This window comes from Myotis daubentonii, chromosome 2 (genome assembly GCF_963259705.1).
Source record: "Myotis daubentonii chromosome 2, mMyoDau2.1, whole genome shotgun sequence".
Lineage (NCBI taxonomy): Eukaryota > Metazoa > Chordata > Mammalia > Chiroptera > Vespertilionidae > Myotis > Myotis daubentonii.
The window spans coordinates 220,997,826-221,016,648 of NC_081841.1; the positions used below are offsets into that span (position 1 = coordinate 220,997,826).

Genomic DNA, 18,823 nt, shown 5'->3' on the forward strand with positions numbered 1-18,823 from the left:
CGTACAGGACACGTGGCTGGTTGCCCGGCAGGCGCCCTGGACACTGGGGAGGCACTCAGCAGCGGGGTCCCAGCCCAGCCCAGGCAGCGGCAGGAGGGGGCGGGGCTTGCACAGTTCACCCAGTCCCTCAGGGTTCATCCTGTCACTTTCTACTTCTGTTTATTTGGGGACATTTTTCATAAGAAAACTCCTTGGAAAGCATGCTGCCTACGCTGAGGGGGAAGCTCTGTTCCCTGAGACCCTCCTGACACACGGGGCCCGGGCAGCAGGGGGCAGGGTGACGAGCCCAGGGAGCCCGCCCCGGACCCAGCGCTGAGATGGGTGCCCCCTCTCTCCCCAGCCCCCTAGTGAGCTGGGAGGTGAGCCCCCTGCGGGCGGAGCCCCTCCTCCCCGCACCGTTACTCTTCCGCCCCTCCACACGGGCTTGCTCTCCTCCTCACAGCCCTGGTCCCGCTGCCTCCATAAACCCCAGGGGTGCAGGGCACGGGTGACCCGCCAATGACTCGCACCCTCTGCTCAGAAGCAGTCTCCCTGAGCCACACGCCCAGGGGCCGAGCTGGGGCGTGTAAAACCCCGAGATTCACCGTGTCACGGGCTCGGCTCCCAGTCCACACGGGGTCTCGCTCTCTATCCTGACGTGACCACGGCAGGCGCCACGGCAGGTGCCACGGCAGGCCACGCTCCCGAGAAGCTAAACATTCTGCTCCGCAAACAGCTACGAGGCGTCCCCGCAGCGGAGGATGGAAAGTTGCCGGGAGCCGGTCCATGCTTGCTGTTTCAAGGGACCTGGCATATATGGCATACTGTTCTTAATATGTTTGCTCACCTTCTTGGCACTGTGTTTTAACCAAGGTCACCTCTCCGAGAAAGGTTGAATCCCCAGGTAGGGATTTTCCCCTGAAGTTAGGGAGGGAATAAAACCCCTCAACTAAGTGCCAGGTGGGTAATTAATCCCTTTAACTACGAACAATCATGCTTAAACTACATAATCTTTTCTCCCTGGAATGGAGATAAGAAACGCCCTAACCTTTGTAATAGAGATTGATAGGATTGAATCAACTGGTATAAATACAGTTGTAACAAGACAGAAACACTCAGAGCTTAGAACAGAATCAAGAAGACAGAACTCAGGAGACAGAATTCAGAAGACAGAACCTACACGGAGCCTAGAGACAGAAGAACTTCGCTGGCGAGAGCATGCCAGAGGATCCTGGACCAGGACTGGCCTCGGAGCCTAGAGACAGAGCCTAGCGGGAGAACATGGCAAGGGATCCTGGACTGAACCTGACTACAGAGATTGGCAGGAGAACCTGACTGGAACCTGGACACTGAACCTGACTGGAGAGCCTGGACAGAACCTGGCTGGAGAACCTAGCGAGGGAACATGGCTACAGAACCTCGCTGGAGATCCGAAGCAGAACCTCTCTGGAGATCCGGGCTAGAGATCCTGGCTAGGTTGCTGATCAACTGAACGCTGTCTCCGTGTCATTCCTTCTTCGCCGACTCCGTCCACGCCTTTGGGGACCCCTGGACCCGCTGGGGTTGGACCCCGGCAGAAAGTTAGTCCCTGTCTCCACGGCCAAGGAGACAGGATTGTCCTGTGTCTGCCACCCAGGGGGCCCCGCCCGGCAGAGGTGCCTGTCCCCGCGGTGGGTACCTTGGTAGACGGCCTTGAACCCGGGCGAGGCGATGCTGTCGTCCGACTGCAGGTGCAGCCACATCTGGTTGCTGAGGCTCACGATCAGGTCGGGGACGCTGGAGCCGGTGAGCCTGCGGGAGGGAAGCGGGAAGCGTCCGTTAGGCACCGTCACCTCTGCCCGCTCCCGGGGGCGCAGGCGCTCCGACACACGAGCCAGACGCAGGCATCCCAACACGTGCCCCGCTGGTCACGCTGGTGGCTCGGCTGAGAAACGAAATGCACTGTCGTAAACAGCCCTTTACAATCAGTCATCGGGCGTGTGCACATTTGGGGGGACACCTACATGTAGTGAGACCCTCACTCAAAGAATCGATGGCCACGTGAAACCCATATTCCCATTTAAACTCAGTATCGCAGGGGATTCACATTCATTATTCTCCATGGTGCCAACATGTACCTTTTGTTTTAACAATAAATGTGGGGTGACCAGCGGCCCCCTCAGTCTGGAACGATAGGGCATGTCCTGGGCAGGATTTCGGCACTGAAACAGGGGCGGGTCTTGGACAAGGGCTGGGGGCTGGTCAGCTGTGAGGGACAGGCGCACCCATGGCCGTGGGGGACACCACATCACACCGTCCACATGAAAGCACACCCACGCTGAGGGATGCTCTGGTTCGTTAACAAAATGCTTGGTTGTCTGGCCTGGAGTCATCCAGAATGTTCACCACAAGGTCCCTTTTAGAACATGTCAAGGATGGAATACTCTTCAGCACTGAATGCAATGACCTATCGAGCCATGAAAACACAAAGGAGGAACCTGAATGCATGTGGCTACGTGACGGAAGTCAGTCTGAAAGGCCACAGTGTGTGACTCCAGCTCTGTGACATCCTGGAAAAGGCAGAACTATGGGGATGGGCGCAGGTCAGGGGTTGCCATGGGGATGAGGGAGGGGTGAAGGGGGGGCCAGAGGAGTGGGGCAGTGGAACTGCTCTAGGTGACGCTGTGATGACGGACACATGTCCTCACACATCCGTCCAGGCCCCCAGGGTGCAGAGCACAGAGCGACCCTGACGTCCACGGTGGACTTGGGTGACGATGGTGTGTCCGTGCAGGCTCCTCCGTGGTGACTGACAGGTGTCCACCTGGAGGGTGTGGATGGGGGGTGTGCAGGCTCCCCCGTGGTGACTGACAGGTGTCCACCTGGAGGGTGTGGATGGGGGGCGTGCAGGTTCATCCGTGGTGGCTGACAGGTGTCCACCTGGAGGGTGTGGATGGGGGGCGTGCAGGTTCATCCGTGGTGGCTGACAGGTGTCCACCTGGAGGGTGTGGATGGGGGGTGTGCAGGCTCCCCCGTGGTGACTGACAGGTGTCCACCTGGAGGGTGTGGATGGGGGGCGTGCAGGTTCATCCGTGGTGGCTGACAGGTGTCCACCTGGAGGGTGTGGATGGGGGGCGTGCAGGTTCATCCGTGGTGGCTGACAGGTGTCCACCTGGAGGGTGTGGATGGGGGGCGTGCAGACTCCTCCATGGTGACTGACAAGTGTCCACCTGGAGGGTGTGGATGGGGGGCGTGCAGACTCCTCCATGGTGACTGACAGGTGTCCACCTGGAGGGTGTGGATGGGGGGTGTGCCGGCTCCTCCGTGGTGACTGACAGGTGAACACCTGGAAGGTGTGGATGGGGGGTGTGCAGGCTCTTCCGTGGTGACTGACAAGTGTCCCACCTGAAGGGTGTGGATGGGGGGGGGGCGAGCAGGCTCCTCCGTGGTGACTGACAGGTGTCCACCTGGAGGGTGTGGATGGGGGGCGAGCAGGCTCCTCCGTGGTGACTGACAGGTGTCCACCTGGAGGGTGTGGATGGGGGGCGTGCAGGCTCCTCCGTGGTGACTGACAGGTGAACACCTGGAAGGTGTGGATGGGGGGCGTGCAGGCTCCTCCGTGGTGACTGACAGGTGTCCACCTGGAAGGTGTGGATGGGGGGTGTGCAGGCTCTTCCGTGGTGACTGACAAGTGTCCCACCTGAAGGGTGTGGATGGGGGGGGCGAGCAGGCTCCTCCGTGGTGACTGACAGGTGTCCCACCTGGAAGGTGTGGATGGGGGGCGTGCAGGCTCCTCCGTGGTGACTGACAGGTGTCCACCTGGAAGGTGTGGATGGGGGGCGTGCAGGCTCCTCCGTGGTGACTGACAGGTGTCCACCTGGAAGGTGTGGATGGGGGGTGTGCAGGCTCTTCCGTGGTGACTGACAAGTGTCCCACCTGAAGGGTGTGGATGGGGGGGGGCGAGCAGGCTCCTCCGTGGTGACTGACAGGTGTCCCACCTGGAGGGTGTGGATGGGGGGTGTGCAGGCTCCTCTGTGGTGACAGGTGTCCCACCTGGAAGGTGTGGATGGGGGGGGGGGCGTGCAGGCTCCTCCGTGGTGACTGACAGGTGTCCACCTGGAGGGTGTGGATGAGGGGGCGTGCAGGTGGGGGTGACCGTAGATGGGAAATCTCTGTACCTTCCCCTCCATTTTGCTCTGAACCTAAAACTGCTCTAAAGATAACGTTTAGCTTGGATCTCGGTGCCCACGGCGACCCCACACGGAGCGCCTCTGGAGACGGACAGCACGCGGCTGAGAGCTGGCAGAGGCCCCGGGCGTCCCCTCGGCACGGTAATGGCCGGGTCATTGGGGTCTCTGTGAGGCACTGGCTGTGCCTTCACAGAGCAGCTGCACGGCCCAGCTGTCCGCCGTGTAAGGAAACTCGAGCCCAATGACGGGGCTCCACATGCTGATGGAGCAGCGTGTGGAAGCGGAACGAGTGTGTGGAGCCAGTCAGTGCAGCGTACAAATGTCTCTGGTCAAGGAGGCAGCTTTGCCGTCGGCAAAGTAGATTCGGGAACACGAACGGGTGACCTGCACTGTCAATCATCTCATTCACCCCTCAGCCCCACAGTCTCACGTGGGGCAGGGCAGGGGCTGGTGCTCCAAGAAGATGAAGGACAGTCATTGCTTTGTCCCTTCAAAGCCTGGAGCAGCCCGCACGACGCCACACACCATGTGGAAATGAAGGAAGGATTCAGCGAGTGACGTGCCGTCTGTAACCATGGATTTCTTTCTGAACATTTTTATTCTTTGTTAGAAAGACTGTTCTTTTAGGACTGGCTGTCCTATCTACGTATCTGATTTGAAAGAAGTATTTCTTCCCCATCATACGTTGTATTGACGTGTAACATACACGAAAGTGTGCAGATGATGTCTAGTTTGACTAGTGATAGTAAAGCTGTAATATGTAAACCACACAAGGAATATCTTTCATCTTTCACTTGCAACTATTCTACGCAAGCATATTACATGTATGTGTCTCATATAAGCATCCTATATTTGTTTTATATTATTCTGATTTATTTATATCACTAGAGGCCTGGTGCACAAAATTCATGCACTTGGGGGTCCCTAAGCCCGGTCTGAGCCCTGTCACAGTCCAGGAGTCCTCGGGTGTTGTCCAACTGCCAGCTTAGGCCGTGGGGACGGGCCTAAGCCGGCAGTCAGGCATCCTTAGCGCTGTCATGGAGGCGGGAGAGGCTCCCACCAACACCGCTGCGCTCACCAGCTGTGAGCTGGGCTTCTGGCTGAGTGGTGCTCCCCCTGTGGGAGTGCACTGAGGACCAGAGGGCAGCTCCTGCATTGAGCGTGTGCCCCCTGGTGGTCCGTGTGTGTCATAGAGACTGGTTGTTCCACCGTTCAGTCAATTTGCATATTCGCCTTTTATTTTATAGTATTTTTAACTAGAGAGTTTTGTCTTATTTATAAAGTATTTAATGAACTAAAGTTCAATTTTTGTTTTCCATTTTGTATTAGTTATTTTCAATTATCCCTTTTCTTTAATTGCATTTATTTCCCCCAACACTTAAAAGATGTTATTCTGTTGTCTTATTTGTTTGTTTCTGTTGTGAAGAATTCTATGAGCCCAGTACTTGGCCTTTTGTAAATAATGTTTCTTTGTGTAAGAACTTTTCTTGTCCTGATTTCAGAAGCTTTACTATAAAGTGCCAGGTGTGGTTTTTCCAGCGTTAACCTGATGGGCTTAGAGAATTCCTTGACTCTCCATCTTGAGGTCTGTTGTTGGTGTTGAAAAAGTTAATGGTGATTTGTCTTCAAGTATGGATTATGTCCCATTTTCTCTCACTTTCTTCCCAAAGTCCAGTTACACATATATCTTCTGTAGGTATGTTCCCTCCCCACACCTACTTCACCTTGAATATTTTCTACTAAGATCTCTTCCAGTTCAAACCATATATGTTGAGTTCTGTATTGCAAATTTTCTGTTTTTCAGTTTTTACATTTGTTTGATTTTTTTTGTTATAGATACTGTATTCTGGGAAAAGTCATCATTTCAGCTATTTTCTTAGACATATGAATTATAGTTAATTATAAAAGTCCCCAAGTGTTAACTGCAATGTCTAGGTGGCTTACTTTACTTTTGTCTATCTTCATTTTTTTTATGTTTTCAAAGAACCATGCTTGGTTTTATTGATATTTTTGTTTTTGTTTTTAATCTCTATGTCATTTATTTCCACTGTGACTTTTCTTATTTCCTTTCTTCCACTTACTTTGGGTTTTTATTCTTGATATTTTTCTAGTTCATTTAGTTGTCGGGTTAGATTGTCTGAGGTTTTTCTTGGTCCTTGAGGCAGGCCTGTAATGCTTGAACTTGCTTCTCAGAACTACTTATGCTGTGTCCCATAGATTTGGGGTTGTTGTTATGTACAATTTCATTTGTTTCCATAAGGCTTCTTTTTGTTTTGTTTTTTTAATTTCTTCCTTGCTCTTCTCGGTAACCCATCCATTGTTTAATAGTATTTCAACTTCAGATTTGAATGACGGCCTTGCTGGGTAGAGTAGTCTTGGTTTCAGATGCCTGCTTGTGATTACCTTGAGTACTTCATGCCATTCCCTTCTGGCCTGTAGTGTTTCTGCTGAGAAACCAGCTGACGGCATTATGGGAGTTCCCTTGTAGGTAACTGACAGTTTCTCTCTTGCTGCCTTTAAGATTCTCTCTGTCTTTAAGCTTTGACATTTGAATTATACTGGGCCTTGATGTGGGTCTCTTTGAGTTCATCTTGTTTGGGACTCTGTGTGCTTTCTGAACTTGCGTGATTGTTTTCTTCAGGTTAGGGAAGTTTTCTGTCATTATTTCTTCAAACATGGTCTCCACACTTTGCTCACTTTCTTCTCCCTCTGGTACTCCTATGATGCAGATGTTGTTACCTTTCATGGTTTCCCAAAGTTTCCTTCAACTATCCTCATGCTTTTCTTAAAAATAATTTGCTGCTGCGATTGAGTGATTTCTGTCTACCTTGTCTTCTCATTTGATCCCCTGCTTCCTCTAACCTATAGTCTATTCCCTCCAGTGTATTTTTTATTTCAGATATGTCATTCATTACTTCTGATTGGTTGTTTTCCTTGGTTTCTATGTACTTTTTCATGCTGTTGAGCATTCTTAAAACCATTGCTTTCTACCTGTTTCTGATAAGTTGCTTGCCTCCATCTGATTTAGCTCCTTTTGCGGAGATTCCTCCTATTCTTTCATTGGGGCCTTTTCTTTGTCTCCCCACGTTTGCTGTTTCTTTGTGTTTGTTTCTACATATTGGAGAGGACTGCTTTGACTCCCAGTCTTGGTGGAGTACCCCATTTTTGTGGATGTCCTGTGGGATCCAGTGGTCTAGCTGCCTTGATCTTCTGTGCTAGGTGCTCTAGGAATGTCCTTGGTGTGGGTGAGGAGGGCCCTCCTGTTGGAACTGGGTCTTGAATGCTGTTGTTAATGGGTGGGCTGGGCCCACGGGCTGGCTGACTGTGAGGCTCAACCTGACCACATCGTGCCAATTGTAATACAGGAGCTGCTGGAACAAAACAAGACCAAACCAAAAACAACACAAAATAAAAACCAAATCAACAACCCCAAGAAAAACAACCACAAAAGAAAACAAAAGACAAGAGACCACAAGAACTAGAGATGAAAAAAAGAAACAAAGCAAAATCCCTTTTTGTGTGGCTATGTGGGTTGGTCATTGTTCCATGTACTTGGGGATTGCTGGTTTGATTCCGTCAGGTCACATGCCTGGATCATGGGCTTGATTCTTGGTAGGGGGTGTGCAGGAGGCAGGAGATAAATGTTATGCTCTCACATCAATGTTTATTTCTCCCTCTCCCTTCAACTCTTTCAAAAATCAATTAATTTTAAAAAATAATTAAAAAAAGAGAAAGAAACAAAACAGAGAATGCAAAAGAAAAAGGAAGATAAAAAAGAATAAGAATAAAAATTCTTAGTAATAATTTTTAAAAGTAATAATAATGAATAAAATAAAATATAGAATTAGGAAAGAAAAACCTTGAAAAGAAAAGAGAGAGAAACTGAATAAAAAAGGAGAAAAATAAGAGATAGGAAAGAGAAAAGGGGAGAGAAAAAATATTCCCTAAAGTAGACTGTATCCTGGGCCAGAAAATAGACCTCAATACATTTAAAGGAATTGAAATGATACTAAATGTATTCTCTAACCATAATGTAATCAAACCACAAACGATTAACAAACAAGCAATAGGAAAATGTCAAAACATGTGTAAATTAAAAAAAAACCCACCTTTTAAAACAATTCATGATTTAAAGAGGACATCACAAGTGATAGAAAAATACTAAGAACTGAATGAAATGAAAACAAAAATATGTTGAATGCAGCTAAAACTGTTCCAAGAGGAAAACTTATAGTACTTGAAATAATCACCCAGGTTCCTACCTCAAGAAATTATAAAAAGTAAAGTAATGTAAACACAAAGCAAGCTGGAGGAAGAATATGATAAAAATCCAAACTCAAAAAATTCAAATACAGAATTAATAGAAAATATTCTAGTTTTAAAAAATCAATATAACTGATACACCTCTAAAAAGAGAGGGGGGAGAGAGAGAGAGAGAGAGAGAGAGAGAGAGAGAGAGAGAGAGAGAGAGAGAGGAGAGAGAGAGAGAGAAGAAGAAGAAGAAGGAGGAGGAGGAGGAGGAGGAGGAGGAGGAGGAGGAGGAGGAGGAGGAGAAGGAGAAGAAGGAGAAGAAGGAGAAGAAGAAGAAGAAGAAGAAGAAGAAGAAGAAGAAGAAGAAGAAGAAGAAGAAGAAGAAGAAGAAGAAAGAGAGAGATGGAGATTAGTAGTATTGGGAATAAAATAGTAGATATAAAACAACTTCACCAGTCATTAAAAAGATGATAGAAAGTATCATGAACAATAGTAGAGTAATAATTTTGAAAGTTATTAAAAATAAACTGATTCCTTGAAAACCACAAACTACCAAACTCAACCAAAATGAACTAGTCAGTCTGCATAGCCATATACCATAATGAAACTGATGTTATAATTAAAAGCCCTTCCCCAAATAAACGTATAAACCCAGGTGGTTTTACTGGAGAATTCTACCATCTTTTACAGAAATATCAACACCAGTGTTTCATAAACATCTCCAGAAAATAAGAGGGAAAAATACTTGCTAACTCATTTAAAGTGACCAGTATTAATCTGATACCAAAATGAGAGGAAGAGAAGAAAAGAAAAGAAAAGAAAAGAAAAGAAAAGAAAAGAAAAGAAAAGAAAAGAAAAGAAGAGAAAAGAAAAGAAAAGAAAAGAAAGGAAGGAAGAAGGAGAGAGAGAAGGGAGGATGGAAAGAAGGAAGGAAGGAAGGAAGGAAGGAAGGAAGGAAGGAAGGAAGGAAGGAAGGAAGGAAGGAAGGAAGAGTCTCTCATGAACTTAGGGGCACACATCCAACAACAAAATCCTAGACAAACTGAACCCTAAAATGTATAATAAGAATTATACTCCACCATAAAGAGGAATTTATTCCAGTCATGGAAGGCTGGTTCAATATTCAAAAATCAATCCCTGCAATCCATCACATGAGCAAACTGAAGAAGGAAAACATTATGTTAGTTGACACAACAAAGCTTTTGATAAATGACAGGACCCCCTGTGCTCATGAAGTGGAAGACTTAACCCGGTAAACAAATGAATTCTCTCCCAGTTGTGCCCCAGGGTTAATGCAATTCCTATCACAGCCCAGCAAGGTCTACACAGACACACACACAAGGTTGTTCTAAAAGTTATATCGAATGGCACAGGCTCAGACTAGCTAAAAAGACTAAGTAGCTAAAAAAATAAAAAATAAAAAAGGCAAAGACTCCTTAGACTTGACCCCGAATCACAAGTTATAAAGAGAAAAGTGCATAAATTGAACCTCATCAAAATTAAAAACTTTTGCTCTGTGAGGACCCATGTGAAGAGGAGAAAAAGACCCATGACAGACGGAGAAAAAGTATTTGCAAACCACATGTTCGGCAAATAACTGGTCTCTAAGAAACAGGAGAACTCTCTATGCTAAAGGTAAGAAACCAAACACTCACTCAGAAAATGGGTAAGAGAGAGCAAGGGGGAGTCACAGCTGGCAAATACGCACATAAATACATTCACCATCCTTAGCCCTAAGGGCAACACAAACGAAAGCCACAGAGGGAGACCACTGCGTACTGATTAGAGCAGAAATAATTTGCCACAAGTCCAAATGCTGGTGAGGGTGTGAGGGCCTGGGTCACTCACATTGCTGGCGGGAATGAAAAAAACGCAGCCACTCCAGAAGGCAGACCAGCAGTTTCTCACGAAACTGAACATGCAACTGACTAACCTGTAACCCAGCAACCACACTTCCGGGGACTCTGCCCAAAGGAGTGGACACTTCTGTTCACACTGAGACTTTCAAACACACGCAGATAGCAGTTTTTTCACAACAGTCATTACAATAGCATCCAGGTGTCCTTCAGGGGTGAGCGTCAGACTGCGGGCCACCCACTCTGTGGACTACGACTCAGGAAGGAACAGGAAAGATCCACTGAAGCAACCAGTACTCAGGGCACTGTGCCGAGTGAGAACAGGCAATCAAAGAAGGTCACGCCGCATATGATTTGTGTATGCAGTATTGCTACAATGACAGTGTCACAGCTGGGAGTATGCAGCATTGCTACAATGACACAGTGTCACAGCTGGGAGTATGCAGCATTGCTACAATGACACAGTGTCACAGCTGGGAGTATGCAGCATTGCTACAATGTCACAGTATCACAGCTGGGAGTATGCAGTATTGCTACAATGACAGTGTCACAGCTGGGAGTATGCAGCATTGCTACAATGACACAGTATCACAGCTGGGAGTATGCAGCATTGCTACAATGACACAGTGTCACAGCTGGGAGTATGCAGCATTGCTACAATGCCACAGAGTTACACCTGGGAGTATGCAGCATTGCTACAATGACACAGTGTCACAGCTGGGAGTATGCAGCATTGCTACAATGTCACAGTGTCACAGCTGGGAGTATTCAGCATTGCTACAATGTCACAGTGTCACAGCTGGGAGTATGCAGCATTGCTACAATGACACAGTGTCACAGCTGGGAGTATGCAGCATTGTTACAATGACACAGTGTCACAGCTGGGAGTATGCAGCATTGTTACAATGACACAGTGTCACAGCTGGGAGTATGCAGCATTGCTACAATGACAGTGTCACAGCTGGGAGTATGCAGCATTGCTACAATGACACAGTATCACAGCTGGGAGTATGCAGCATTGCTACAATGTCACAGTGTCACAGCTGGGAGTATGCAGCATTGCTACAATGCCACAGAGTTACACCTGGGAGTATGCAGCATTGCTACAATGACACAGTGTCACAGCTGGGAGTATGCAGCATTGCTACAATGACACAGTGTCACAGCTGGGAGTATGCAGCATTGCTACAATGACACAGTGTCACAGCTGGGAGTATGCAGCATTGCTACAATGACACAGTGTCACAGCTGGGAGTATGCAGCATTGCTACAATGTCACAGTGTCACAGCTGGGAGTATGCAGCATTGCTACAATGACACAGTGTCACAGCTGGGAGTATGCAGCATTGCTACAATGACACAGTGTCACAGCTGGGAGTATGCAGCATTGCTACAATGTCACAGTGTCACAGCTGGGAGTATTCAGCATTGCTACAATGTCACAGTGTCACAGCTGGGAGTATGCAGCATTGCTACAATGACACAGTGTCACAGCTGGGAGTATGCAGCATTGTTACAATGACACAGTGTCACAGCTGGGAGTATGCAGCATTGTTACAATGACACAGTGTCACAGCTGGGAGTATGCAGCATTGCTACAATGACAGTGTCACAGCTGGGAGTATGCAGCATTGTTACAATGACACAGTGTCACAGCTGGGAGTATGCAGCATTGCTACAATGTCACAGAGTTACAGCTGGGAGTATGCAGCATTGCTACAATGTCACAGAGTTACAGCTAGGAGTATGCAGCATTGCTACAATGTCACAGTGTCACAGCTGGGAGTATGCAGCATTGCTACAATGACAGTGTCATAGCTGGGAGTATGCAGCATTGCTACAATGTCACAGAGTTACAGCTGGGAGTATGCAACATTGCTACAATGTCACAGTGTTACAGCTGGGAGTATGCAGCATTGCTATAATGTCACAGTGTTACAGCTGGGAGTATGCAACATTGCTACAATGTCACAGTGTTACAGCTGGGAGTATGCAGCATTGCTATAATGTCACAGTGTTACAGGTGGGATTATGCAGCATTGCTACAATGTCACAGTGTTACAGCTGGGAGTATGCAGCATTGCTACAATGTCACAGTTTTGCAGATGCAATACAGACAATTGTTGTCATTAAGGGACCAGTGGAGCAGAAGGAGATGGAGGTGATGATGAAATGCTGACCAGGTGAGGTTTGCAATGTTGGGACTGTTCTGTGTCTTGGCTGTGGTAGTGGGTGCATGAACGGTGGCCGCGGGGACTGCCTGGGCCTCGCTCGCTAGGTTCATGCTTTACAGTCCCCGTTATGAGGAAGTTCCTCGTTTGTCTCGCCGCATCTTCCTTAAGCGGGCGCTCGGTGGTAACGAAGCCATTTGTGTGGGTTACCTCCCCTGCCCTCCGGAGCTCCCCCGCAGTTTATCATTTTCTCCGGCCGCGGCGGGAGGAGGTTATTGCACACACTCCACGGTGGGGAACGGGCACGGAGCCCAAGTGACTGCCCGCGGGCCACAGGGAGTGACAGGCGAGGCCGTGCAGGCTGCGCACAGTCAGCAGGAGCCTCATGTAACACCGAGTCCTGGCCGGGCCCGGCAGGAGTCCGCGTTTTGATGAATAAATGTCATTTCAGCTAGTAATTTGGCAACAAAGAATAGTGGTTGGTGAGTGTGGGGAATGGTAAAATGATAGAAACTCCTGGGGCTGCTGGAAAGCGTGCGTGTACATGAAGACACCCTCTCCCAGATGCCTGAGGCTCCCTGCTGGGGCTCCTGCGGGCAGAGGAGAGAGGAGACTGTATCTGGCCAGCTGTTTGCGGGTGGGGTGGGGAGCGAGGCTGCCAGTGAGAATCAGAGAACAGGGCACCTCCTCTGGACTGATGAGAAGCCGGACGCTGCAGCTGAGTTTCCCAGTGTGAGCGCCACCTCCCACCTGCACCGGGTGTGCCCCACGGGCTCCCACCTGCACCGGGTGTGCCCCACGGGCTCCCACCTGCACCAGGTGTGCCCCACGGGCTCCCACCTGAGCCACCGTCTCCCACAGTCCCGTTTGCCGGCAACGCAGCTTCCCCCGGCGCAGGGCTTTCCGGAGGCACGTGGCCTCATTCTAGAAAGCACTGGTCCTTACAAAAAGCTGACTGCCAGAGCCCAGGTGAGAATGAAAGAAAGTGGAGAAGTGCGTCCCCTGCGGGGATATTTTCCCACTGACTTTTAGGGAGAGCGGAAGAGGGAGGGAGAGACAGAGAGAAACATCGATGTGAGGGAAACACATCAATCGGTTGCCTCCTGCATGAGCCTCAACCAGGGCCCGGGCTGGGGAGGAGCCTGCAACCACGGTACCTGCCCTTGACCAGAACCGAACCCGGGACCCTTTGGTCTGCAGGCTGATGCTCTATCCACTGAGCAACACCGGCCAGGGCTGTTTGCCGTATTTTTAATGGTTTGGAAGAAGCAGGGGTGCGGATCAAACACCCCGAAGGAGTTCTCCCGGGACTGCGATGTGGGCCCGTGAGACCAGCCTACGTGGCCTTTATCCCACGCACGTAGAAAGGAGTCTGCCCTGGAGCCTTGCGCCCACCCGCGCTGGCACACGCCCCAACGCGCTGGAGAAGGGAGTGACACACTTACACATACAAGACGGTCCTGGTGTCGCCCACTTTGCCGGCGTCGCCCACGGTCAGCGTGTCGTAGCCGCGCTCCAGCTCGAACTCCTCGAAGGCCAGCTTGATGACCTGCGGGGACACGAGGCACTTAGCGTCCAGAAACCTTCCCCTCGGACCAGCACGCACGGCGAGGCTTCCCTCTGCTCCCTGCCCCACTGCATCCCCGTGCTCCCTGCCCCACTGCATCCCCGTGCTCCCTGCCCCACTGCATCCCCGTGCTCCCTGCCCCACTGCATCCCCGTGCTCCCTGCCCCACTGCATCCCCGGCTCACTGCCCCACTGCATCCCCGGCTCCCTGCCCCACTGCATCCCCGGCTCCCTGACCCACTGCATCCCCGTGCTCCCTACCCAACTGCATCACCGTGCTCCCTACCCCACTGCATCCCCGTGCTCCCTGACCCACTGCATCCCCGTGCTCCCTGCCCCACTGCATCCCCGTGCTCCCTGCCCCACTGCATCCCCGGCTCCCTGCCCCACTGCATCCCCGGCTCCCTGCCCCACTGCATCCCCGTGCTCCCTGCCCCACTGCATCCCCGGCTCCCTGACCCACTGCATCCCCGTGCTCCCTGCCCCACTGCATCCCCGGCTCCCTGACCCACTGCATCCCCGTGCTCCCTACCCCACTGCATCCCCATGCTCCCTACCCCACTGCATCCCCGTGCTCCCTACCCCACTGCATCCCCATGCTCCCTAACCCACTGCATCCCCGTGCTCCCTACCCCACTGCATCCCCGTGCTCCCTACCCCACTGCATCCCCATGCTCCCTACCCCACTGCATCCCCGTGTTCCCTAACCCACTGCATCCCCATGCTCCCACGCTGCCTGGGAATAACAACATAAACAGTGGGGTACACTCTGCTCCCTACCCCACTGCATCCCCGTGCTCCCTACCCCACTGCATCCTCATGCTCCCTAACCCACTGCATCCCCATGCTCCCTAACCCACTGCATCCCCGTGCTCCCTACCCCACTGCATCCCCGTGCTCCCTACCCCACTGCATCCCCGTGCTCCCTACCCCACTGCATCCCCGTGCTCCCTGCCCCACTGCATCCCCGTGCTCCCTGCCCCACTGCATCCCCATGCTCCCTAACCCACTGCATCCCCGTGCTCCCTACCCCACTGCATCCCCGTGCTCCCTACCCCACTGCATCCCCGTGCTCCCTACCCCACTGCATCCCCGTGCTCCCTATCCCACTGCATCCCCGTGCTCCCTAACCACTGCATCTCCGTGCTCCCTACCCCACTGCATCCCCGTGCTCCCTAACCCACTGCATCTCCGTGCTCCCTACCCGACTGCATCCCCGTGCTCACTAACCCACTGCATCCTAGTGCTCCCTAACCCACTGCATCCCCGTGCTCCCTGCCCCACTGCATCCTAGTGCTCCCTAACCCACTGCATCCCCGTGCTCCCACGCTGCCTGGGAATAACAGTGCAGACAGTGGGGTCCACTCCGCTCCCTAACCCACTGCATCCCCGTGCTCCCGCGCTGCCTGGGAGTAACAGTACAGACAGTGGTGACAGGTGAGAATCTCAGAACTCAGCATCGCGTGACTCCAGACATGCACCATCAGCCCCACAAGCGAAATTAACCACATTACGCTTCACGTCAAATATCTATCAAATATTTATGCTAACACTTTTAGTGCTTGGAATGACAGAAGAAAACTCAGGATAATCAAAAGCAATGTTGATTATAACTAATGAAAATACATTTGAAGGATACCTAGAACTCCACGAAATGAATACTTTCAGAGAAATATATGCATAATGTATGTAATTATTTACATTAACATATGAAAAGGAACTTCTGAGACTAGAAAACTGTCCTCTGCATGTAGCTCTGCACAGCCCTGAGGGCTGGTTTTAAGTTTTACTTTTAAAGAGCTCTGTCGTGCGGGTGAGCGTGCGACCATCAGGCAAGACCGGCTGCTCTCTGACACACCTGACCCCGATCTCTGACCTTTCCGCAGCCTCGGGCCTTTTCTCCTGAGGGAGGGTGCTTCCGTTAGGGACCAACGTGTGATGAAGGGGAGAGAGCACAGGACGGGTCGTAAAGGTAGACTAGAACCCAGGGAGACAAGCAGGGACAGTCAGGTGACAATCATAGATGGATGATTGATTGATAGATAGATAGATAGATAGATGATAAATAGACAGATAAATATAGATAGATAGATGATTGATAGATGATATATAGATGATAGATAGGCAGATAGATATAGATAGATGATAGATACATAGATGATAGAAATAGATGGTAGATAGAAATAGATGGTAGATAAATAGGTAGATGATAGCTAGATAGATAGAGGGAGATGATAGAGGAGATGATAGATAGATGATAGATGCAATAGATAGATAGATAGAGGAAGATGATAGATAGATAAGTAGATAGATAGATGCAATAGATAGATATGATAGATAGATATAATAGATCAAAGAAATAGATTGATACAGACAATATATAAATGAAAATAGAGATACAGATAGATATAGATGATAGAAAGATAGGTGAAACAGGTAAGTAGGTGAGAGAGAGGGAACAGGAAGCACAGAAACCCTAGAACTGGAGAGACAGTGAATGGATCTGTATCAGAGGAATCAGAATGTCTGGAATCTTATTAAAACGCCGTCAGATGCCTGTTGGTTAAACTTGTGGGGAAAGGCCTGAGGGCCACACGCGGGCGGCGGCTCTGACCCAGCTGTGTCCCAGGCAGGGCGGTGCGTGGGACAGCCGCGCTGCCTTCTGAGATCCTCACGGAGGGAGTGACACGGGCCTCAGCGTCTGTGTGTAACATCCACTCTTCCCGAGGCAGCATGAGCATGGACACATGACTGGAGCATCCGGTTCGAAACAGGCCTGAGGCTGGAGCCGCTGGGGCCCAGCGTGGCCACCGCCTGCGAAGGCCGGCCCGAGGGCGGTTTGGGTTCAGCTGCTCTCTTCCCACTGGTCCACTTCTCAGGGCCCAGGGCTGCCTCCCTCCCCGCGCCCTTCCCGCATGCTGGCTCCGCCCCATCAGGCCGCAGGGAGGCGCCCAGAACCCAGTCACACCCAGCGCCGCGCTGGCCAGCTGGGACGCCCTGCAGGGCTCCCCCTGCATGAGGGCTTTCACTGGGGGGTGCGTGGCCGTGGGGTGATTCTTTCCAGCGCAGGCGAAGGGGGAGGCTTTTGTCGGGGTTGAGCCTGGACCATCGCCAGCGGCTACTGTCAAAGGACGGCCTTCTCTCTGTGCTATGAGCGTGGCCGGGGAAAGTAAGGCAGAAACGCATTCGTAAGGAAGCTGCCGGCAGGTCTCAGTGACAGCCTTCCTTCCGGAGACGCAGGTGAACAGCGATGTCGACAGAATAGGTGCTTGTTTGTTTTTTTAATTCTCACCTGAGGACATGCTATTGATTTTAGAGAGAGGGGAAAAGAGGGGGAGGGTGAAGAGAGAGAGAGAGAGAGAGAGAGAAAGAGAGAGGACACTGCCCGCAGGAGGGATGCTCACGCAGGCACAGGTACGGGCTCCCGGGGGGAGCGCAGGCGAGGCCCCGGGAAACAGGGAGATGTTTGCGGTGAAGGCAGAGGCTCCGCGGCGGAGCCCTCCGAGCGTCTTATTAAACCTGGGGCGAGGCGCCAGCGCACCCCGCGCTATCGAGAAAATCATCCAATATGTCCTCGGATGGACGGCAGAGGCCGGCCGTTTATTAAAAACGAGAGGCAGGGATGTGAGGCCACAGCACAGTAACCGCCACGGAACAGACCAGAGCGCATTCCATGTGGCAGATGCAGAATGAACACTGACAGGCCTGGGCCTCCATCCGCGGAGACACGCGGAGTCCCTGAGCTGGAGGTGTGAGGGGCGAAGGCTGACGGGGCGAGATGAAACCGTAGACCTGTAGACGGAGGCAGCAGGCACTGGCGTGGGTCATGGAAGACCTGGGACACGGGCAGATCCGTCACCACGCGGCCCAGGAGGCACGGCTCTGGCAGCCAATTCCCGCTGAGGGCAGAGCTTAAAGATGGCCACTATGGCTCCCGGGAAACACACATACCGGCCGGGGAAGCAGGAACCCCCTCAACGGACTGTTTAACCCTCAGGACCAGCCCCCCCAAAATCCATGCCTAACGCAGAAGAGTAGGTGGCTCTGTGTAAATAAACGCAAATCGAAGTGTGTTTTGTGTTTTTCGGATGCAATCAAACCGAGAGGCAATGGATCAACGACTGAGTCCCAGACCCACAGAGAAAGGCTGATGCTAGCATGTTCCCTCAGCCGGAAGGGGGGGCAGGGGCAGTTGGGGGTGACCAGGCAGCAAGGGGGGCAGTTGGGGGCTATTAGGCTGGCGGGGGGGGCAGTGAGGGGCGACTAGGCTGACACGCAGGGGCAGTGAGGGGCGATCAGGCTGGTAAGTGGGGGGGGTGCAGTTAGGGGCGAACAGGCAGGCAGGGGGGCGATTAGGAGCCAGTGGTCCAGGATTGTGAGGGGGATATCCAACTGCCAGTTTAGGCCCTATCACCAGGATTGGGCCTAAACTGGCAGTCGGACATCCCCTGAGGAGTACCGGATTGGAGAGGGCGCAGGCTGGATTGAGGGGACGCTCCCCCCCACCCCCGTGCACAAATGTCATGCACCAGGCCTCTAGTCATGAAATAATGAGGAAAAATAACCTTCCTCCTGCCCACAGAGCAGCTCAGGACAGAAACAATCAATGCACAAAATCCACACTTGGTTCACAGCCCAACCGCAGCGAGCAAACCATCGGAGAAGTTATCTAAGCTCAGCCACCCCGACAAACTCCACTAAGCTCTCACAGGGCCGTCTCATCAGGCAGTGACCACCTCCCTCCGATACCCCTCCCATCCCACGCCAGGCCCGTCAGGCTGCAGGGCCAGGGGTAGCCGCCCAGAGCTCGGTGAGCTCCGAGGACACTGC

At 51.6% G+C, this 18,823-nt stretch overlaps 1 protein-coding gene across 1 annotated transcript in view; it reads right to left on the minus strand.

The window, feature by feature from the left end:
* The window catches only part of CSMD1 (CUB and Sushi multiple domains 1), an 858,055-nt gene that overhangs the window by 172,435 nt on the left and 666,797 nt on the right, over nucleotides 1–18,823 (minus strand). The window contains exons 11-12 of the mRNA XM_059685840.1: nucleotides 13,872–13,975; nucleotides 1,658–1,770 (exon numbers count right to left, since the gene is read on the minus strand). Coding sequence (XP_059541823.1) covers nucleotides 1,658–1,770; nucleotides 13,872–13,975 — 217 coding nt within the window. The remainder of the gene's footprint in view (nucleotides 1–1,657; nucleotides 1,771–13,871; nucleotides 13,976–18,823) is intronic.